At 52.1% G+C, this 21,022-nt stretch overlaps 9 protein-coding genes across 9 annotated transcripts; 6 read left to right on the forward strand and 3 right to left on the reverse strand.

Moving 5' to 3' along the window:
* BD324DRAFT_620488 (hypothetical protein) lies at positions 1-2,997 on the forward strand. The gene is made up of 4 exons (XM_022015290.1): positions 1-698; positions 752-929; positions 983-2,236; positions 2,309-2,997. Exons 1-4 carry the CDS (start codon positions 255-257, stop codon positions 2,905-2,907), a joined length of 2,475 nt encoding a protein of 824 aa, XP_021872264.1. The 5' UTR covers positions 1-254; the 3' UTR covers positions 2,908-2,997.
* On the reverse strand, positions 2,998-6,847 carry BD324DRAFT_350015 (hypothetical protein). Its single transcript, XM_022012553.1, has 8 exons — positions 6,314-6,847; positions 5,581-6,259; positions 4,321-4,419; positions 4,041-4,221; positions 3,626-3,985; positions 3,497-3,574; positions 3,301-3,443; positions 2,998-3,246 (listed from the first exon to the last, which is right to left on the reverse strand). Exons 1-8 carry the CDS (start codon positions 6,700-6,702, stop codon positions 3,088-3,090), a joined length of 2,088 nt encoding a protein of 695 aa, XP_021872265.1. The 5' UTR covers positions 6,703-6,847; the 3' UTR covers positions 2,998-3,087.
* A 1,635-nt stretch (positions 6,848-8,482) lies between these two features.
* BD324DRAFT_620497 (putative adenylosuccinate synthase) lies at positions 8,483-10,295 on the forward strand. Its single transcript, XM_022015291.1, has 6 exons — positions 8,483-8,682; positions 8,735-8,756; positions 8,812-9,077; positions 9,128-9,417; positions 9,460-9,961; positions 10,019-10,295. Exons 1-6 carry the CDS (start codon positions 8,673-8,675, stop codon positions 10,219-10,221), a joined length of 1,293 nt encoding a protein of 430 aa, XP_021872266.1. The 5' UTR covers positions 8,483-8,672; the 3' UTR covers positions 10,222-10,295.
* Positions 10,296-10,881: 586 nt separating this feature from the next.
* On the forward strand, positions 10,882-12,067 carry BD324DRAFT_578018 (hypothetical protein; the record flags this gene model as incomplete). The annotated part of the gene is made up of 4 exons (XM_022013293.1): positions 10,882-11,005; positions 11,058-11,104; positions 11,157-11,439; positions 11,490-12,067. The coding sequence occupies 4 exons, from the start codon at positions 10,882-10,884 to the stop codon at positions 12,065-12,067; spliced, it is 1,032 nt and encodes a 343-aa protein (XP_021872267.1).
* A 434-nt stretch (positions 12,068-12,501) lies between these two features.
* On the forward strand, positions 12,502-14,208 carry BD324DRAFT_641551 (putative NAD+ diphosphatase; the record flags this gene model as incomplete). Its single annotated transcript, XM_022017427.1, has 9 exons — positions 12,502-12,521; positions 12,579-12,686; positions 12,746-12,844; positions 12,899-13,229; positions 13,287-13,433; positions 13,485-13,557; positions 13,605-13,713; positions 13,767-13,873; positions 13,916-14,208. 9 exons carry the CDS (start codon positions 12,502-12,504, stop codon positions 14,206-14,208), a joined length of 1,287 nt encoding a protein of 428 aa, XP_021872268.1.
* A 617-nt stretch (positions 14,209-14,825) lies between these two features.
* BD324DRAFT_350072 (hypothetical protein) lies at positions 14,826-15,697 on the forward strand. The gene is made up of 2 exons (XM_022012554.1): positions 14,826-15,156; positions 15,204-15,697. The coding sequence occupies exons 1-2, from the start codon at positions 15,063-15,065 to the stop codon at positions 15,662-15,664; spliced, it is 555 nt and encodes a 184-aa protein (XP_021872269.1). The 5' UTR covers positions 14,826-15,062; the 3' UTR covers positions 15,665-15,697.
* On the forward strand, positions 15,642-16,103 carry BD324DRAFT_649723 (hypothetical protein; the record flags this gene model as incomplete). Its single annotated transcript, XM_022018038.1, has 1 exon — positions 15,642-16,103. The coding sequence occupies one exon, from the start codon at positions 15,642-15,644 to the stop codon at positions 16,101-16,103; it is 462 nt and encodes a 153-aa protein (XP_021872270.1).
* Positions 16,104-17,151: 1,048 nt separating this feature from the next.
* BD324DRAFT_670875 (hypothetical protein) lies at positions 17,152-18,915 on the reverse strand (the record flags this gene model as incomplete). Its single annotated transcript, XM_022018934.1, has 2 exons — positions 17,788-18,915; positions 17,152-17,730 (listed from the first exon to the last, which is right to left on the reverse strand). The coding sequence occupies exons 1-2, from the start codon at positions 18,754-18,756 to the stop codon at positions 17,152-17,154; spliced, it is 1,548 nt and encodes a 515-aa protein (XP_021872271.1). The 5' UTR covers positions 18,757-18,915.
* Positions 18,814-21,020, reverse strand: BD324DRAFT_620507 (hypothetical protein). Its single transcript, XM_022015292.1, has 2 exons — positions 19,734-21,020; positions 18,814-19,680 (listed from the first exon to the last, which is right to left on the reverse strand). Exons 1-2 carry the CDS (start codon positions 20,766-20,768, stop codon positions 19,075-19,077), a joined length of 1,641 nt encoding a protein of 546 aa, XP_021872272.1. The 5' UTR covers positions 20,769-21,020; the 3' UTR covers positions 18,814-19,074.
* Between the last annotated feature and the right edge of the window lie 2 nt (positions 21,021-21,022).

Raw genomic sequence — 21,022 nt, forward strand, 5'->3', positions numbered from 1 at the left:
CGCTGCAGATCTCCTCTCTCTCGAATGAACCTCTATATGAACTTCCCCGTAACCGTGGAAAGTGGCCATTGAGGGAATTTACAGACACAACGTGTCAAATCCCCGCATCTGTTCCATAAATAGACATCACCGGCATATCCTGATATTAAGCTCTCGGTGCTGCTCTCCGCATCGCATCTACCTTGAGAGATTATCCCTCATCGTCTGTTAACCGGTCCATTACTTTCCTCATACCTTGTAGCATACCACTCACGATGTCAGAGGAACAACGTACATTAGAGGACGAAGCTATGGCGAGGAGGTTGCAAGAGGAGGAAGACGAAAGAATGGCTCAATCGCTCGCATCGACCCAGATCTCCGACAACCATAACTACAGTCAACCCACTCAACAACACTACGAGCCGGATCATAAGCGATCTCCGCCGCCAAGCAGCTCACCCTTCGGTGCTCCTCCTCCTAGTGCTGCCTTTGCTTCACCCATGAACAATAGCTATGCTCCCCCTCCGCCACCTACATCTGGATTCGTACCCGTCAGTTCTCGACAGACCGGCGACAATGGTCCGGTACAGATGTATGCTCCGCCTTCAAGTCTTCCGCCTCCTCCGACAAGTCAGGAGAGCAATCCTCCGCCTCCCGTTACTACCCCTCATCACACGAATCGATTGATCCAGGTGTCTGCTTTGCGAGCTAAGGACGAGGTGAGCAAGGGTCTGACCAAGGATGATGTCAGATGCTAACGGCGGGTATCAAGCAAAAAATGCAAAACTGGCTACAGACGCTGCAGTACCAATACGGAATCTACAACCCAGAACTGGAGCCAGAGCATGAAGCGGACTATGTCTGCTTCTGTCCTATCCATCAGTACCAGCAGGCCAAATGGAGTCGATCGCAGGTTCAGGATCTCTGGAACGAAGCTGTCTTGTATCCAGGTGAGGGGCGGTCCAACGACCAACGTTGGAGATATGCTGACCTTTCTCACCAGGCGAGAAAGCGTACAACAGTAACAAGCCTTACAACACCAGCTTGTTCTCTGGAAATCCATATCAATACAAAACCATCTCACCCTATTTTGGGACTTTCAACATGGGCACGTACGGGCCTAAAAGGGCCAACGCCAGCTCTCATGCCAAATGGACAGCCCAAGTCATTGCCCTGAACGATCAGCTCAATCGCCAGGCTCAGACTGCTATCGACGCGAAGGAACCCAAGGCCAACATCTGGGGTGAGAAGGAAAAGATGTCTGGTGCGTTCAATCAGGGGCCCGGGGACAAGAAGGGAGCTCAGGGTCTGTCCAATGGAACGTCGGAGAAGAAGGGAGGAAGCAATGGGTTCCCCGCAGAGAAGTCATCGGCGAACGGTCATTCGAACGGTCACGCAAATGGGTCGTCCGAGAAGGCTGGACTCTCCTCCGAAAAATCTTCATCAAACGGCGTCAAAGGTGCTCCTCCGCCACCTGCATCTAGTGGTCCGCCCCAGACGACAGTTGCCAAACCAGAGAAGCATTCCAAGTTCGCCAGCTTCCGCAAATCGGTCGGATTGAAGACAAGCTCTGAGCGAGAAGCTGCAAGGGTTGACAAGGACATCAATCACGGCTCAAAGTTGCGACAAGAAATTCTTGAAGAGGAGAACGGTCGATGGCCCACACCTGAATGGCGTGAAATTGTTCGAGTTTATCAGGAGAAGACTGGCATGGCTGGAAAAATCGCTTTTGTGCGAACTTGCCAACCAATCCAATACCTGCATCTGTTGAGAGCTGGATATTTTGAGCCCATTCCCGTTGCTTGGGCAAACCAAGCTTCGAACCCCCTGAAATTCAGTATCGAGTCGACGTCCGGATGGCGAGGTATCACACCGTCCTGGAGAGGCTACGAGGATACCGCAGAAGAAAGATTGTATTGGGTCTTGAACCATCGAGAAGGAAGTACTGGTACAAGACTCAAGCCAGATTTCATCTCTGCTCTCAACTTGGCTAGAGAACGTATGGAGCGGGCTGTGCCTCCTCCGCCAGAGTACTACGACCCTTCTGATACGTGTCACACTCAGCACAAGACGGACGGATACTCCAAACAGGTCATGCCTCCGCCATTCAAGGCTTTCGATCGACCGGAAACGTCGGCTGACGACACGATGATCTTGCTGGATGTTTCTGGCTCTATGGACTTTGTACCTCAACGTCCTCGTTACGACAGATATTTGGTAACGGGATACGACAACACAAATCAGCCAAAGAACAAGGGTGAGTCGGCCCTTCCAGGGCGCAAGTTCATCCAGTACCACCAGTCCCGTACTGACACGCATGCCTTTGCAGACCTCGCGAAAGCCATTATCCGGCGGTTCGTGGATGCCATGAGCAATCACGATCACAACTTTACGGGTTACGATCTTACCACGTTCTCCAGTAGTGCCAGATACATCGGTACCATCAATGGGCAGAATCTCGATGCTCTCTGGTCGACCATCAAAATTCAAGGTGGAACCCGAGTCATGACTGGATGGCAGAAAGTGAAAGAACTGCACTTTCAAAAGCATTCAGAATCTGCGATCCATCATCCTATCTATGGATGGCAAGCTGGCCCCGATACACCCATTCTCAGATTACTGCTCTTGCTAGATGGAGAAGCGACGGATATGGACGAGTTCGAACTGGATCTGCTGGGTTTGTCCTGGGCTCACGTCACCATCTTCCTCATTGGAGTCGACGGTTGTCCTCATCATCATCGACACGCCAATGAACTGCAACGCATCAGTGATGTCAATCACCATGTTTCGTTTGTCGATGCGCAAGGTAACACGCCAGAGCGTTATGTCACACACGAATTGCTCAAGAGGCACCTCGGATACGAAGTCACCATGGCGGAGTTCCAAGATATGGAAGTACCTCCGACTTATCAAGAGGCGACATTCTAGAGTAAGCGAGAGACACACGACACGACCATTTAGATTTAGCTCTGGTGATAGATACCCTGAGTCGGAGGAGAAGCCGGAAACGAGTACAAATGTCATTATAAATAGTGAATGTTACGTCTTGTAGGAATTGATAACCTTTTCTTGGCTCCCAAATGTCCAGTTATGCAACGATGATCTTGTTCAACCCGGTGGTGCAGGTAAAACTCTGCCACCCTGACCGGCCATCGCTGGCATGCCTGCCATACCCATACCTCCGTTGTAAGGATTGGCAGCGGCGGCCATAGCCTGGATAATATTGACTTGACCTGCCGCAGAAGGTTCGACAGATCCCCTTCGGCTCTAGGACGCAAGATCAGTGAGGTACAGGAGTGATGTTGGCGAGCTGCAACTCACGTTCCCGCCAAATTTAGCTTTGAGGGCGAACAGGTCCGCGATCTGACTTTCCAACGCCCTCTTTTCTTCTTTGACCCTTGTGAGCTCCTTGATTGATTTCTGGACCTCGGCGGATAACGTCTTTTTGAATTCCTCGACGTGGCCTAAAGGTAATAATCCATCAGTATCGCTCGACGTCAGCGTGAGCTAGACTCACGTGTCACATTCATCGTCGTAGCTTGCTGCATCGCTTCGACGAACCGTATCCTTTCCCCACGAATCTCGCTCGTGAGGTCTGAGCATAATATTAGCGATCTCATTTGCCAACAGGTTGAGTCACACTCACCATTCGCCAAAGCCCTCAACAACATTTCGTTATCGTTCCGTTGTCTCGCCAAAATCGTCAAAACTTCCTCCACCATGCCTTGTTGACCGGCTTGTCTTTCCCGTTCTTGACCCATCATAGTCAAGAGACCATCCAGACGTTGGCCGACCGGTCCCTCCTCTTCGTTCCGCTTTCGTTGATCCGCCAGCATGTTGTGTATCTCAGACACGAGATCGGGTAAAGAGGTCTTTGAGGGAGCATTGGGATCGTTGGCATCGTCCTTGGAGCCGACGAGCGTATCGAGGCGATTTGACATGGAAGAGAGCTCCACAGCGGAGTTTTGCACAAACTTCTCAAGCCACGTATTCAGCTCGTTGAGATCTGTGGATTGGGCATGTCAGCACATGATCAGGATAAGTCAGCGTCATCAACTCACATCTCGCTATATCAGTCGTTTGTTGAGTTTGCAAAGTTCGAGCTTCTTTCAGCTCCTTAACGAGCGCCAATACCTCAACGATTTGTTTCTTGACATCCTCAGATAGCGGTTCTTGACCGAGTACCGAGCCTGCATCGGTACCTACGTGTGGGCTAGCAGGGGCGGAAATGTTGTGTAAAACCTGCAGACCGACCCGGCGAGGCGAGACACCATTGGTCGAGCCCCCAGTCTGTATTATCAGCTTTCAGATTCTCATTCATGATCGGGACAAGCGTCTCACCAAATCCGCCATGATCTGCGCCACTTCGTCCCCGGCAGTCTTTTCATCATCGTTCAATGATAACCCAAGTCCGAGCTGCTTGCCATTTCTTCCGTTGTTCGCGGGCTGGCTCTTGACCGAGTTGTTCGATTCAGAGCTCTTGACGAGATCATCATGACGAGCAAGAACATCTTCGCACATACGCTGAATGGCATCTAGCTTCGCATGGACCTCGGGCATGGTATCTGGCGGTTGAGTGTCGTCTTTCTTCGCTTGCATCAGGACGGAGGGGAGCTGCAGGACAGACAAGTTGAGGGCATTCTCAATCGCCTTGACATCGAGTTGAATCGTATTGAGTCGCTCATCCAGTCCCCTTGGTAACGTGGTCGGATCCTCCATAGCTTTGGATGCTCCGACCAAGGTTGTCAAAGCCCCGATAACCTTTTGTAGATCTCTCGAGGCAATACTGACTGCCCGTGTGGTGGGGTCGAGCGAGGACTTTTGCTTCTCGTCCAGCTTGCCATTGGCTCCGACCTCAGAGTGTGAGAGATCAGAGTAAGCTGGCAGAAGCTTGGATAAGGCTCCACCTGATCCCCGCCCTTCCTCCTCGGGGGAATGATCAGGCATGGACATGTCTGCGTGTAGATCTCGGCTCCTCGTGGCTATCATTGGATCCATATGGTGTTCCGTGTGAGGTGTCCGAACTGTCGTATTCTCCGCCGTCTCTGAAGAATGTGATTCCGCACTGAACATCTCGACACTCTTCGGGAGACCAGAATGTCGATTGTCGCGGTTTCGTCGAGGACCGTAGTCCATCTCTCTGCTTGATCTGGGCGACGTCGGTCCATCATCAATGGATTTCCCGGCCAGCTGGCGATACGCCCTCTCTGCCAGAGGTGACAGAGCCTGTTCATTCGCTCGAGGCGATTTGAGCTCTCTCGGTGTTCTTGTCGGTGTTCTTGGCCCTTGATTCTCATCTGTTAAAGAACCTCGGCTCATCCGTCTGAAAGCCTTTTCAGCCATTGGTGAGAACCCGCTGTCGACCTGAATATGCCGAGCTGGCGGAGTATTCTCATCCACCGGTGGCAAGCCTGTAGCGACCTTGGATCCCCTACGTCTCGGGGTTTCTCGATGTCGACCTGTCTGACTCGCCGAACGAGAAGGATTTAGATCGCTGGGATCGAACGAGACATCTGTCGCTCCAGATTCAGCAGTCTGAAAGCTGTTCTCCCGATCCGTCTCTCCAAGGACACGCCGACGAGAGTTGGATCTTGCGCTGGCTCTTGAGGGACTTCGAGCGAAAATGGACAACTCCCTCTCCGTCGCCGGCTGCCAAGCTAGGATTCTCTCCGTCGCATCACGACTTTGCTTGTTCCCTACGCCAATCGTAGCCGCTGAGTCAAATCGTATTGGAGCTCCATTGATCGAAGGTGATCTTATGCGCGGTGGAATGATCGTCTGATCTCCACCATCAGATTCGTCATCATACTCTTGTATGCCGGTGGCTGTGGCCATGTAAAGCTGTTTGCGCTCGTTCCCGGTCCCAGATCCGACCTCGTTGGGAGGCGGACTTTCAAACATTTGTTTGACAGCTGTCTTCAGCGGGTCCGGCAAATGTCGCGATGGAGGTGGGTCTTCTGACAGATCACTTGCACCGACCCCTACGCCGCTTGATGCAACCCATCGATCCCCAATCTTCTGCACGGGCGGCAGGGCGCCATGGCCTACCGGGCCCTCGTCCGATTCTCGACGCTCGAAAGGTCTTAAAGGAGATGACTGCTTCGGAACGTGGTCCGAATATGGCCGGAAAGGAGAGGGTTCATCAATGGGTCGCTGATTGGATCCGGGGGAGCCGCCAAAGACGTCTCTTTGCTGCTGGACCTGGTGGTGACTGGATTTTGTCGGCGATGGTGGGGGTATCAGTGGCTGCCCTTCGGGCTTGCAAGCAAGAAGCACATCCCTACGGACCGTCAGTTCCATACCCCTTGCCATGAAAAAGCCTGAGCGGGCTCACCAGATCGCACTGATCCAGCTGATTCTGCCGCCAACGCCCTCCACTCCGATATACTGCTTCTTGCCATCTGAGCATACCATCTCCAATACTTCCGTCCCGACGCCATCTGGGGGCACCGGCACGTTCCGCCCTCCTATCTCTTCCCTTCGCAGACTTCTGACTTCCACGCAATCTGCCATGTCGAGTTCAAAGTCCCATTTCTGAGATGGATCGGGGGCCGGGATCATTTGGAAAGGGATCGAGGTGTGCGGATCTAGCATTCGCCGAGGTGAGCCCTGACTGTAAGGATCTTGAAATATTGGGCAGAATGTAATTCGAAGGGATGTGGCTGTTAAGAGGGCCCAAGAAGTGAGCCAGGATCCTGACGCATGGTCTGTGGATCCCGGCATGTTGACGAGGAAGAGACATGGGGAGAATCGCACAATTGAGTCCTGGAACTCGTCAGACGATGCGATGCGCAACTCCGCTCATACTCACGTCTCCTTCGTCCGTAGTCATCGGATCCATCTCTTGGTCACCCATTCTATCCCTGAACACTATCCCACCAGGGAGGCCATTGCTTCCGACACGTTCCAAACCTCCGGCCATGGTGATATCATATCCTCCCGACCCATAAGATGATTCGCGCTTCTCCTTGCCTTTGCCCTTCGCTCTTTTGCCTAAAGCACTCAGCATCTCCTTCAATGGTGATTTGCCATTTCCTTTCCGCTTCTTCTCGCTCGGCGACGTCGACCAGCTGTTGGCGGGTCCATCAACGGAGCCTGATCGGCCTCTGCCAGGCGTTTGAAGGTGTTTATTCGGGCTAGGGGCGAAGGAGACCCGAGAAGGCGAAGGTTGCATTTGAGCTCCTCTGGCAGGCGAAATAGGTGGTGGACCACGAATCGGAGAGACTGGATACTGAGGTGTTGGGGAAGTGGGACCCCATACATTGCGTAGCGGCGAGTTGCCATGTTTTGGCTGAGGAGGAGTGTATTGTGGTGTGGTGGTACCGGATCCAGAAGCATAAGGTGGCGTGAAGGTATTCGGTGTCGGCAGGGGTTTATGATTCAGGTAATCCCTATTCATCTGTTGAGTGCTGAGAGGGGAATTACCTCTTGAAGGTTGCTGAGGTGTGTTTCCTCTTGGAGGCTGTAATGTCCCGTTCGGAGCGAGAAATGCCTCAGGGCCACCAAGCGAAGATGATCCTCCTTCCCATTTCGCAATCATCTTCTTCGCTGATGATGGTCCATGGCCTTGTCCGGGTGCTCCAGGTAGGCGCTGAGGTGGTGTGCGTCCATATGACGGACTGTCATAGTCTGATCCGTACATGGCTGCTGTCATGGGAAACGAAGGTCCAGCATGGGCGGACGCCACATATGGCTCATCTCGCCTGCCGTGATTCGGTGTCGGGGATGTGGAACGATAAACTTGACGAGTAGGTGTTTGAAGACGATTCGATGGAGAGGCGGCTTGGTGCCAACTCTGCTCGTACTGATTTGCACGGTCACGAACGCTTGTCCCGCGCATCATGTTGTCCTGGTACGGCTAGGATAGGCAAACATCCAATGGTCTAGCGGAACCAAGGCCGTGAAGCGGGTGCTCGAACTGGATCTCCTACGGAGATTTTCTTATCGGATGTCCAATGATGTTGATGATGTGGAATCGATATCAAAGACGTAGGCTGTCAGACTTTCGATTTTCCGCAATGTCGAAAGGTCCAGGCGTGTCGGAGAGGCGTGGCGGGAGAGAGTCGATCTCGACGTATGTGTCGGATGAGAGGAAGCCAGAATACGCTGGTGTGTGAGAAAGAGTGACGAGTCCAAGATGCTCCCAAATTGACGCTAGTTGCTAAGAATCATTGACCGGGTGGCAATGACCTCAACTTGTCGTGACATGATGTGTATGCCTTTTTCCATCTACCTCTCACTCTCTCGAGACTACACCGCTATCAATAGACCAGGTCCACTACTGCGGCTGTCCTTTCCCTCCCGCCCACGATGACATATGTCCGGCGAGCAGGTGTGAGATGAAGATGGAGGGAGGGGGGGGGGGTTGTGGTGGGGGCGAGACAATAATGCCATCGCATGACATGGTCTCAATGGATGGATTTCAAAGTGGCAAGCCACGCCACACCAAACATGAAAAATGTTATAAAAAAGTCAGTCGCGAAGCATCCAGAGGGATTGATAAGTTTGATTCCGGCGGCGGGATGCTGCTATCAAAATGCTGACGTCATGATTTATCGAACATAGCCGGGAATAATAAAATGACTCGGAAGTCCGAAGGGAGACGACAATTGGGGGGGATAGCAACGAACGTCGAGTAGTTTTCTTCTTTGCTGTTATTCTAGCCAACTGCGATTCACAGCGGAGTCTTTCTCATGGCGCAAGGTGAATCTCAGTCTATCTATGCCGCCATGCAACACTGACGAACACCTTATAGCCCCTGAGGGAGTGACCGTTGTGTGAGCGACACTCGGTTGAAAACTGGTTTGATTTACTGACACTGTCCCTTTTCAGCCTCGGTGCCCAGTGGGGTGACGAGGGCAAGGGTAAACTCGTGGACATTTTAGCTCAAGAGGCCGATGTCTGCGCTCGATGTGCAGGTGGAAACAATGCTGGACATACTATCGTTGTCAAGAATGCCAAGGGTGAAAAGACGACCTATGCGTTCAATCTTTTGCCAAGTGGATTGGTGAATGAGAAATGTACGGCTTTCATTGGATCAGGCGTGGTTGTTCACATCCCATCCTTGTTCAATGAGCTCGACACGCTCGAGCGAAAGGGTGAGGTCGTTCTTATATCTGTGTGGATCTGTAATGACGTCCCTTCTCAGGCCTCAAATGCGCCGATAGACTGTTCATTTCGGACAGAGCGCACCTCGTTCTTGGTTTTCATCAGATTGTCGATGGCCTCAAAGAGATTGAGCTCGGAGGATCATCCATTGGAACGACTAAGAAGGGTATCGGTCCGGCTTACTCTTCCAAGGCTTCTCGATCTGGTCTTCGAGTGCATCACTTGTACGACCCGAGCTTCCCAGCCAAGTTCCGCAAATTGGTGGAAGGCAGGTTCAAGCGATACGGGCATTTCGAATTCGACACTGAAGGAGAGATTGAGATGTACTTGGTAAGCTGACAATGTCCCCTCGTCCGGGCTCACACTCTATAGGCTTTCGCAGACAGATTGAGGCCGCACATAGTTGATGGCGTTCAATTCATGCACAAAGCCTTGACCTCTGGCAAACGGGTCTTGGTAGAAGGAGCAAACGCCCTCATGCTCGATATTGACTATGGAACCTACCCCTATGTCACCTCATCCGCCACATCCATCGGTGGTGTCTGCACAGGTCTGGGTATTCCGCCGCAAGCCATCAAAAAGGTCGTGGGAGTCATCAAAGCCTACACCACTCGTGTGGGTGGTGGACCGTTCCCTACCGAAGACCTTGGCTCCATTGGTGAGACGTTGCAAGAGGTCGGCGCGGAATTCGGAGTCGTCACTGGGAGAAGGAGGCGATGTGGATGGTTGGACCTTGTCGTCATGAAGTACTCGACCATCGTCAATGGTTATACCAGCCTGAATTTGACAAAACTGGACGTCCTGGATGGATTCGAGCAGATCAAAGTTGCCGTAGGCTACAAGATTGATGGAGCGGAAATTGAGGGCTTCCCAGGTGAGCAGAGTCAAACTAAGAGTCGAGATGGAGGATTTGAGCTAAAGGACGTCTCAGCCGATCTCGAACGCCTGGCCCAAGTCGAAGTCGTGTACGAGACTCTTCCAGGATGGAAGTCGGATATCTCAAAGTGCACGACATTTGATTCGCTGCCTTCTCAAGCCCAAAGCTATGTCAGATTCATCGAAAATTATCTTGGTGTCAAAATCCAATACATTGGAGTCGGACCTAGTAGAGATAGCTCGATCCAGCTGTTTTGAGCATACACAGCGTAGCCAAGCTTTGGTGTTGTGGATTATAGAAGGAGACGAGAACATGCATCGCATCGCTAGAGCTCCACCATCGAGCTCGTTACGAAACGCGCTTATACTTGAAACGAAACCCAACCATAATAAAAAATGTTTCGGAAATGAGACGCGTCGGTTGCCATTGTCTCTTGCTTGCACCAGTCGTTCATCGATGTCTGGGCCATGTCGATGGAGAAGAAGCGCCAGGAGCAGTGATCATGGGAGCTACCTTTGATGGCATGAGCGAGCGGTCACTTGCTCGTATGCATGTCTCCTCGTACCAAGAAGTGAATCGTGCGAAGGACAGGTCTGAGAGCATATGATGCTGCTTCTTACCTTTCTGTGAACTTCCGCCACCATTGCCAAGACATCCTCCAGGAACCTTTGCCATCGATGAGCTATTCCGTTCCTTCATTCATTGTCTCCCCTTCTCTATCATCTCCAAAGGTTCGAACCCTTCCTCATCCCCCGTCCACTCTGTTCTCCCTCACTAAAGAGCTCTCGCTGGCGTAAAGCTCAATACGTTCATTCAACCCAGTCTACACACAGACCCTCCGGAGCGATCGCAACGCAGCTCAGGCAGCTTTTGCTGTTGCATCTTCGACTCGTCGACCCCTTTGAATCATTTCCGGAATGTCCTGTCCGACTTTGGTCGCCCTGCTCGCCCTGTCTGCACCTGCGCTGGCGCATATGCAGATGTCATGGCCCTACCCTCTGAGGAGTAGCTTCAACCCGAAGAACAATTGGGAGAATATTGGTGGGTTTTGGCAGTGTCTGAGGATCCGTAGGCATGACTGAATCTCGGCAAGATTATTCCATGACCAATCCCCTTGGAGTGGGCCAGTATCCTTGTAAAGTGAGCTTCTGCTGCAGTGTCGACTACAAAGGCCACTATGTAACACCCGCAGGGCTACATCAACAACCCGCGCGAGGAGATGTATCCCGTCACTTCTTGGACTGCAGGCTCGACCGTGACCATCACATTGGATGACGGCGTCACCCACAAGGGCGGTTCATGTCAGCTTTCCCTTTCATACGATGATGGCAAGACTTGGAGCGTCATTCAGAGCTACATGGGTGGCTGTCCGATCGATTCGCTCTCATACGATGTGGAGATCCCATCAGACGCCCCAAGCGGTGATGCCATCTTCAGTTGGTCCTGGTTCAATTGGGAGGGCAACAGAGAGATGTGTGAGTCGTATCCTCAGTAGCCTCGCGAGCCACTGATACTCGTGGGCTAGATCAAAACTGCGCAGTGGTCACCATTCAAAATGGTGGTTCAGGGCTCGATCCCATTCGATACCCTCCTCCTTTCGTTGCCAATGTCGATGCGGCACCAGGTTGCGCCACCATCGAAGGAGTGTCTGTCGTCTTCCCGAATCCAGGAGCCAACGTTCGGTATGGTGGAGAGTACCGCGATTCAAAACCTACCAAGCCTACAGGGTTCACCGGTGATTGTGGCGCTCAATCTCCAATCCCCTCGAGTTCTCCTTCCCCTCCACCGTCTCAATCGAAACCTGCTCATTCGTCTACTGCTGCCGCACATAGCTCGGCTATAGCGTCTCGACCGGCTCCGACACGCGAAACCCTCCCATCCAGCCCCGTCAGTGCGGCCGCTCAGCATGAGCCGTCAAAGAGTCCTGGATCGACAAAGTGTAAGCGAAAGGTCAAAGGGTCCGTCGTTCGCAGGACGAACGTGGCGAAGCGACATGAGAGATTGGTCCGGCACTACCAACATGAGCGACTTGCTCCTCAAGTCGTAGGCCGGGCCGAGTCAGATGGCAGCTGGGGTGGCTCCAGTCAAAGATCCTCGTTCTAAGTGGATCTGGAAATCTCACTGAACGGCGCTGGTTTCGCCCGCTTAATGATTTATGACGTTTGTACAATTCCGTACTTCCCATACTTCCCAGTCACGATGCAAGCATGTGACTGAGACGTTGCCTCATGGGATGTTGGGAGTCCACCCTAGCTCTGCCAGTCGTGGGCATGCCCTGGTGTCTGAGAGTCCTTGAGTTCAATATGTCCCATATCTGTCGGATGCTGCCGCCACATTCGTCGATCGGATGACGTCCGCTGATCGCAACACGGTGCGAGTATGATATCTGCTTCTTCGTACGTTCTATGCTTCATCGAGCTACCACACGTAGCTTCATCGCATCGATCCGAGTGTTCAGTCCAGTATCACGAAGTGTTGGTCCGGTCATTGTCCGCTTCGGCAGTTCCCAAAGAACGGTCACCAAGAAGAATATTTACATGGGTGATAATCTAGTCAAGTGAGCCTGCTAGTAGAGCTCATCAACTACGGAGAAGCTCATTTTGGCTCTCCTCAGCTTCTACGCCGGTCAGCCGCCGCTCAACAGGCTATCTTTCATACGGCCGTCTGTGGATAAGATCAATGCGCTTCTCAATGCCGAGAGCACGCGGTTCATAGCTTTCAAGTGAGGCATCGCCGCGGGTGCAATTGGACTTGAGGCACTCAGGCTGATAGTCGGGTTAGAGATCTGAAGCCATTGGTTCAAGAGAATGAGCTTGGAAAGCTGGTGTTTCTGGATCGTAAAGCAGTCGAAAGCCGGATAGGGGATGGGTATATGGGCTCGTGAGTAGCTCTGCCTTTCCAGACAACATCGCCTGACATGAACGCCCGGTCCAGGGGCGGAGACAGTAAAGAGGCTGTTCGAACTATGGAAACTTATCGGAAACCCTCTGACAACGCGCTGGTCTTCCTCGGCATCGATGATCGAACCTCTGCAAGGGAGAATATCGAGACGGAAATTCAGTCCTCAGAGAAGCAAGTGGATCTGGCGAACCCGCCAGGGACAGCGTTTTTTGCTGTCGACGCTGGACGAGGGGCGGAAGGGGAATGGGAAATCTCAGGGACACAGTGGGGAGATCCCAGATCGAGTGCATCTAGTATGAGCGGATGGGAGGCTGGACTATTCGCTCAGGCCAGAGCTTTGATCGATTGGAATACGAGAAACAGGGCGAGTCGGATAATACAACGTTGTTCCTATTCGGGCTGACAACTCGCTCCCTCATAGTTCTGTCCCATGTGTGGATCTCAAACGTACTCGCTTTGGGCTGGTTGGAAACGAGGCTGCATCACTGGTCTAGAACCCATACCTGGCAAAGAGCCATGCCCATCTTTAGAGGGACTACACAACTTTGCGTACCCTAGAACAGATCCAGTGAGCTACACGATCCGCAAGCGAACATCAGCTCATGTGAATCGTCATCAGGTCATTATCATGGGCATTCTTAACTCGGCAGGCGACAAGATTCTCCTTGGCCGGCAAGCGAAATGGCCGAAAGGTATGCGAGTCCAGAAGCCGCTTGAGCGTCTTTGACAGTCTGCACAGGGATGTACTCCTGTCTAGCTGGCTTTGTTGAACCAGGTGAATCGTTCGAGGATGCCGTAAGGAGGGAGGTCATGGAAGAGGCTGGTATCGAAGTTGGACCGGTCAGATAGTAAGCTTTCAGCGTCCGATTGTCAGCGGAAGCCGCTCATTTGTAATATTCAGCTCTTCCAGTCAACCTTGGCCATATCCAGCCAACCTCATGGTTGGATGCTTCGGGCGAGCTAAAGATGGCCAGCGCATACGATTCGATCTCGACAATGAGCTGGAGGGTGAGTCAAGTTTGCTGAAGATACTCGTCTGATGACTCGCAGATGCACAATGGTTCGATCGACCGACTATCCGCTCACTTGTATCGTCGCCGACAGGTAGCAAGTACTCTGAAGCCGAGATCAAGCGACTGGGCAAGCTGGCCAATTCAGGGAGCAACCATAAAGACGATCAAGAGACGGCCAATGCGCTCGCACCGTCTGAAAGGAAGACTGGAGAAGGTGATGCGGAGGGCGATAAGCGAGGCCTGACGAGGGTTCCTCCGGATACCGCTATCGCTGGCAAACTCATAAGGCTTTGGGCAGACGGCGGTGTCGACCTGGTCAGCCGGCTATGAGCGCATGAAGAAAGTTTTCCAATGCTGCGTGATAGTTGCGCAGTGCTGAACACTTGAGCGTCGAGTCTCTAATATGAAGAAGCGCTGATACACTCATCAAGCTCTGGCCGTAAACGCCTCTGGGCCCTGTAGGATCCCTTGATAATCACCCGAAATGGCAATCTCAAATACCTTGGCCCCCTCGTTCTCTTACGCCTCGCCCTACGACGCCTTCGATGCACACAAAGGATGTTCGAGTGGAATTATGACAAGTCCAGGTGAACACCGCCTCTTGGGCAGTGTCCTTCAACATCATCATGACTGAAAGTCGGGAAAAGTTTGTCGTCCAACGTAACGGGAACTTATCACCACCGCAGCTATTCAGCTGTACCAAAAGCATTCCTGTCTCGCGGTGAACCCGAGATCGGTGTTTTCATCAGTTTGCACATAGACATTGCTCACACACATGGCGGAGACGGCGTCCAAACATACTGTCCGCTACTCGTACGGCATCGGCAACTCCTACACGAGAGGCACTGCTGCCTCTGTCTCGACAACCGCGGACTCTGATGATCTCCCGGGTACTGACTCTGTGACGTATCATCTCGAATCAGACACCGACTTAGAAGCAACGAGCACGGAGGCTCAAACAGAATTCGAAGACATCTTCGCCGAGATCAGTGTGAGAGCCGTGAACGTGACGGGTGAGGTTCAAAATGAGATAGACAAAGGCACTGCAACGCCGAGCGCATTGACTCGCATCATCTGTAAAGCCCTCAGCGACTATGCAGAGCTGCACAACGGCAAATCACATACATCATGGCGTCTGGAACCAGTCAGCGATTTCGAACACGTCATGACGGGCAAGGAATTTGATGAGTTGCTCCTGGAAGGGGGAGCTGAAGCTGCGTCGTCATAGCTCGATATCTATCCATTGTATACCCCTTTGCCTTGGCGTCTCTGATACCAGTAAATCGTTCCGCTGTGCGCTGATGACGACTCAGACCCGATGCAAGACAGACACCAGATCGAATCTTTAGGTCATACTCGTCGATTACTTGTCACATTCACCTTCTCTCTTTTTGGGATCAGCAAGACGCGATGGTTCCCTTCAAAATCTGCTTCACTCCCAGAGATTCTGAACGAGTCGATCCGGGCTCCCGCTTCATTTACCATCGATGATGTGGTCACTGAATTCGCGGAGCTTCAACATCTTGTGCTCCCTTCACTCACGACCGTGGGAAGAAATTTCGCCCTCTCGCCAAAGGAAGGATCTTCCTTTGAATCTGTGGTTGAAATTGTTGGTACACTCCGCAAGAGCTCTGCGTCATATTGTCATTCTCTGAGTATATATGTAAATACTGTTCAAGTTTCCACTGACACTTTACAATCGTCAACCTCAACGCAGAAGTCAACTCAAACCACATTCAAAGACCCAGTGCTGCAAAAACACAATGACCAGTCAGCATTCTACTAAGCAGACAGCTACATATTCATACTCTATCGGCACCCTACACACAGGTACTGCAGGAGCTCCCACAGTTCATCGAGTATCTGAAGAGGGCAATCCATTGGTGTTCATCGTGAAACCATCTGAAGGCTTCGAAGAAATCGAAATCACAGACGAGCACAGAACCGAGCTGGCTGACATCGATGCCGAGCTTGGGGAAGTTGCTGAGAGATTCCTCAAAGAGGAGATCGAGAGATGTCGATCCCAGAGGGGTGCTCCCGACCTGGAGGCATCGACACAAGCCATATGCCGAGCCCTCACAAATTATGCGGACTCGCACAATAAGCTATCATCAGCTCTTTGGGAACTTGGACCAGCAGACACCTTCGACGAACTCATGACTGTCGGCGAGTATTCCACTTGGAAAGAGTATTTGGAAAACGGGGCCCAGGAATCCCTCGATTAAGCTTGTTGCATTAGGAAAGGAGGTGGGGATGTGTCTCTCCAGCCGGTTGCCCAAACACATGATCCTGAGCTTTAGACCAGTATGAATACCGAATATGTCAGAGATCTGATCTGAAGATCGTTGCGCCTTGGCGTGCACTACCGCCTCTTCATGTCGATCACCTGCTTAATTGACACACCTCGCTTGAGGAGCAAAAGCGGGGTGCAATCTCCTTCGAGCGGATTAGATTGCTGTGGGCCGAGAAACTCGCGCTGACATCGGACAGACGGGGAGCTTTGTCGTCCTTTATCTGACACTGCGATTCATGGGCTGATTTGGCATCAAGCTTCAATTAACCCGTGGGACCCGTCTTCGCAGTTGCAATCAAATTCAAACATCCTTTCTTGTGGTGGCGCCACATCCCCATCTCATCACGAGGAGCTACTGATATATGGTCATTGTCTGCAGTGGAAGAGAGTCTTCTGTCTATGACTGAAGCGCAGACACAAAACCACGTACTGCACACATATTCTTCTCATTCAATGGAAGACGACCACTCTGAAGGCTATTCCGACTCAATGCAGCAAGATGAAAGCGGGTTGTCGCAAGCCATAACTGCCACATACTCCTACCGAATGCAGACCGAAGGGCAAGACTGCAGAATCCTTCCTGTAGTGGTCAGCACCGTCGACATCTCGACACTGTCTCCACTGCACCGGGAGTACTTTGACAACATCAAGGAAGATTTCTCGAAGGCATGCGACGAGATCAAATCGGGTCGCGATGAGATGATAACCAATGGCGAGGACTTTGACTCCCGTCAGCTTGAGAGCGAAATCATCGTTACTGGGCTGGATGCTGTGGCGAGACAACTCAACGAGCAGACAGATCTGAGGCTGAACTGGTCCCTGATATCTGCGCAAGATATCTCGAGGCCTATGACGGAGGAAGTGTACCAAGTCTGGATCGGTGCAGGTCGAGCGTGATGCACTACGACGGCCAATCTTCACGGCGTAGACTGAAACTCATTGCGAGGAGAAGCATGCAATTGCAACGATAGTGAGACGGTTTAGTACGATTCTAATTTCCATCGATCCAAAACCGCCCAACCCGCTGACCCCAATCGTATACTCCTTCTGCGATCTTCAAGGATATTCTCCTTCCCATCAGCTGCGAGCATGGCTCTCAACACCGAGAGTGGTATCTCTTCTCCCTGAAAGAAGACGCATTCTGACAGCTGGCCTTCCTCGTTCCCAGTCCTCGAAGTGAGAGAATCCCCAAGCGTTGAACAAATGTGAAATAACCCTTGATCTCGAGCATCAACGAACGACCTGATGCGCCATCCGTTGAAATCGACGTCTCCCCAGACAGGTCCATCGGCGACAGACCACGGATCTTTTGTGGTGAAGGATGGTCCTTGAGGGAATTCAATGAGATATAGGAGACTGTCTAGTCGAGCTGTCGCTTTTATCTCGTTAGACAAGCATTTCAGGACCTCGTGTAATGGCTTGCACCAGAGTGTAGATGGCCACATTTGTAGCGAAGAAGTATAGAGGGTGAAATCGTCCTGTGGGCGACCAGTCTCCAGAACTCGGATACGGTAAGTTTGAAGAGAGGGAAGCGACGTGATACCAAGCTTGTCGTTGGACTACATACATAGATTAGATGAGCCACAATGTGGCGAAGAATGACGTTTCTGACTCACCGCGGCTCCATCAGCATTCCCAGTCGCAAAGTCCCAATTCACTTGCAAGTCTCTCAAGAGAGGAAATAGCTGGCCTGTCACCATCTCTACTGCCTTGGACGTAACTTCTAGCTTCTCGATGCGGCAGGCACCGAGTGCAGTCCAAAAGTCTGGATGTTCATGCGGATTCCATGAGACTCCGTCATCTTTGAGTGCCACATTCGCCAAGCTTGGTGAACGCTTCACTATCTCAGTCACAAAGGGCATGTCGGTGGTCCGAGGATTGAAGATGAGCGTGAGGAGTTGCGTCGCTACTGGCAAAGTAACTGGTCGTGATCTTTCTCGCTTAGGCGTGAAAGGCAATTCGGACAGGTGTAGAGGGAACAATGTTAGACTCAAGTGCTTGAGCTCAGGTGCATTGCTGAGGAAACTGGCTAAAGTCCGATGGCGTAGATGCTGGATGTGAATTTCGGCTCGCTCCAAGTTGCTCATGGCCCCGATTGATTCAAAGAGCTGCGTCGTACTGAGCAATCCCTTGGCAGGTAGGACAACCATGTCGGTTGGTTTGACTCGAAGGATCAGATCAGTCAATCCCGGAGCGTGCCGAAAAAGTGGCACCAATTCTTCGGGCACCTCTGGATACAATTGAAGTTCAATTCGTCTTAGCGCCAGGCTCCGCCAAGAACATGAGGAGAGCACTCGAGTGAGCCCGGCGATTCGAGGACCAGGACTCCTGACACGGTGATATATCTCGTCAGGTAGCAGACCCCATCTATCCTCGCCCATGTGGATCCAGTGTGGCGGCTGGCTTCGACATTCGCATCGGTGATCGCCAGATACTGACACTCTGCGCCACAGACGACTTTCAGCTGGTCGACGTAGTATCTTGTGGGTCACGGCGAGGGATCTTGCGGATTCGGTGTCTAGTCGAGATGCTATGCTGGCCAGAACCTCCGGAGGCAGGTCGAGCAGCTTCGGCTTCGCTTGCATGCTGGTGATGAGAAGCGGAGCGCAGATTCGCCATATGGTGCAGAAAGACAATCATGTATGAGATCCGTCTGCATATTTATATGTAGGATGTACCTCTCACCCTTTTCCATTAACGGCTCAGCTACAAAGGAGGAACAGAATGGATCGAGACTGATTTGCGAACAAAGGGTGATGATCCAAGTTGCATTATGATGGGGGGGCGAAATTGAGGAAACGGGGCTTTTAGCCTTGAAATATATGGAGTAATCTGGTCCAAGCAGAGCGATCTCCGCCCATAGCAGTGCTTTTTGTCTTTCCGTGACGGCAAAGAAGTTGAAGCTAGTCGACGCTTCGCTTCCAATCTTTGAGAAGGTCCCATGCCTCCTCGGGCAGCTCGAGCCCTCTTCCGGGTCGCGTCCATCCTGCATTCTCTCCCAATAAGTCATACACTCGAGCTAAAATGTCTCCGGGGACCGCAGATCCACAGTAGTCTAGGTGCTCCTCCCACATGCACTGAGCGCGGAGCAGCTGATCATTCTCGATGAGGCAATGCTCAGCGTAGTAGCTTCGACAGTGCGTGAAGACCTCTTCTGGTTGCTCGGCGTTCATTTCCGCCTCCGCAGTTTGATCCGAGTTTCTGGTGTAGGTCCTGATGAAAACTGCTCGCTGAAGAGGATGTGCTTTGGAGGTCGGAAGACTATCTTCCCATTCTGTTTCGGAAGTCGGAAAGGCCCATTCATCGTCTGAGGTCCCCGAAAGTTCGATCATCAAGAGGTCACTGGCATTTCCGATTGCTTGAAGTAGCTCCGGGCTAATAGGTCGTAGAGGAGCGGGGAGGGCACAAGTACCTTCGTGCCAGGTCCAAACGAGGCATTGGTCCTGGTCCGAGACTCTGGCATGAGAATGGAACAGCTGCATGGATGGAATGGGCGGGATTGTGGTTGCCTGCAGGGACTGGTCAATCTTACACGAAAGATTTGAGGAAGAACGGCACATACCTCGAGCTGAGGGATACCCCAAGGTCTGGTACTCTCCATGGTAGAGATCTCTACCACACTGCGAGGGAGCTTTTTGCATTGCTCATCGGTCAAGCCCCTTCTGGGTATAGCGAGGTACTTGAGCTTGAGCGATGTGGCAATGTAGTCGAGCACAATCCCAGCCACCACATCGGTCATTCTTCGACAAGCATCTTGAAGGGAGAGCCACTCGAGATCGGGAGCGGCGCGAATCAACGCCTCGAGAAGGGGTAGAAGAGGTAATGCAAATTCGGTGATCTCCAGCCGCCTCAAACACGGAAGCGTGGTCCAAGGCTCGTTGAGGTTTGAATCTTCGAAGATGGTACTCTCTCCCCAGCCTCCGCTGTACGGGTTTTCAGGAGTTAAGACCAAGCTCTCGAGGTTTGGCGTCCGACGAAGCACAGTCTGGATGGTTGTGTCCCAGCATGGCGCTAGGGGCAAGGAGAGATGCGTCAAGCGATCAAGGTGAATCTGAAGATTCGATTCAAACAATTGTCGAACGGTCGGAAAGGCCGATTGAGGCGATACAGCTGTAAGATGCGGAACGTCGACGCAAATGAATTCCAGTCGTTTGAGCGTAGGAGCGACCAGCTTGAGGACGTCGGCGAATCGGACATGGAGGAGACGGTCGCTGTCAATGGAGATAGATCGCACTGCTTTGGCTCGCCTTGGATCCTCCCGAAGATGAGCGGCAAGGTGAACAAAGTACGATTCCAGGGCATCGATATACTTGCTAGGGTGGTTCCACGTTTGATGCTGGCGAATTTTGTATAGCTTATTACCGCCTAGGGGTCGGGTCCATTCATAGGGTAACTGTCGAGGCAGGAACGATCGCTGAAGAGAGATGTTGAGTTCTGACCAAATGGCGGATTGAGCGGCGGGTCCAAGAGACGCGTGGGTCAAAGCTAGTGAAAGGGCACAGGATGGGGCTAGTTCTCGGGCTATCTGATCATGAACACTAGATGGCAGATCGATCAGATTGCGAGCCATTCCATTGGATGACCTTGACATGATCATTAGATCTCTGCAGACAGTTAGAGGTTCAACGAGGTGAAGAGTGACGAGTGACAATTCAAGTCATTCAACGTCAGTATTTAAGCACGAGTAGCCCCAAAATCTCCTTTGTGCTCTTTGTGCAAGCACTTTGGTGGACGACGCGGAGGTCAGAAAGGGTGCGAGTGTACAAAGGATGGGCATCATCTTTCTGTGCCAACGGATCCGAGAGGCGATCGACTCGGGACCTCAAGGAGGATCGAAACTGGTTTTCGAAT

Source organism: Kockovaella imperatae (assembly GCF_002102565.1).
Source record: "Kockovaella imperatae strain NRRL Y-17943 chromosome Unknown BD324scaffold_4, whole genome shotgun sequence".
Taxonomy (NCBI): Eukaryota; Fungi; Basidiomycota; class Tremellomycetes; order Tremellales; family Cuniculitremaceae; genus Kockovaella; species Kockovaella imperatae.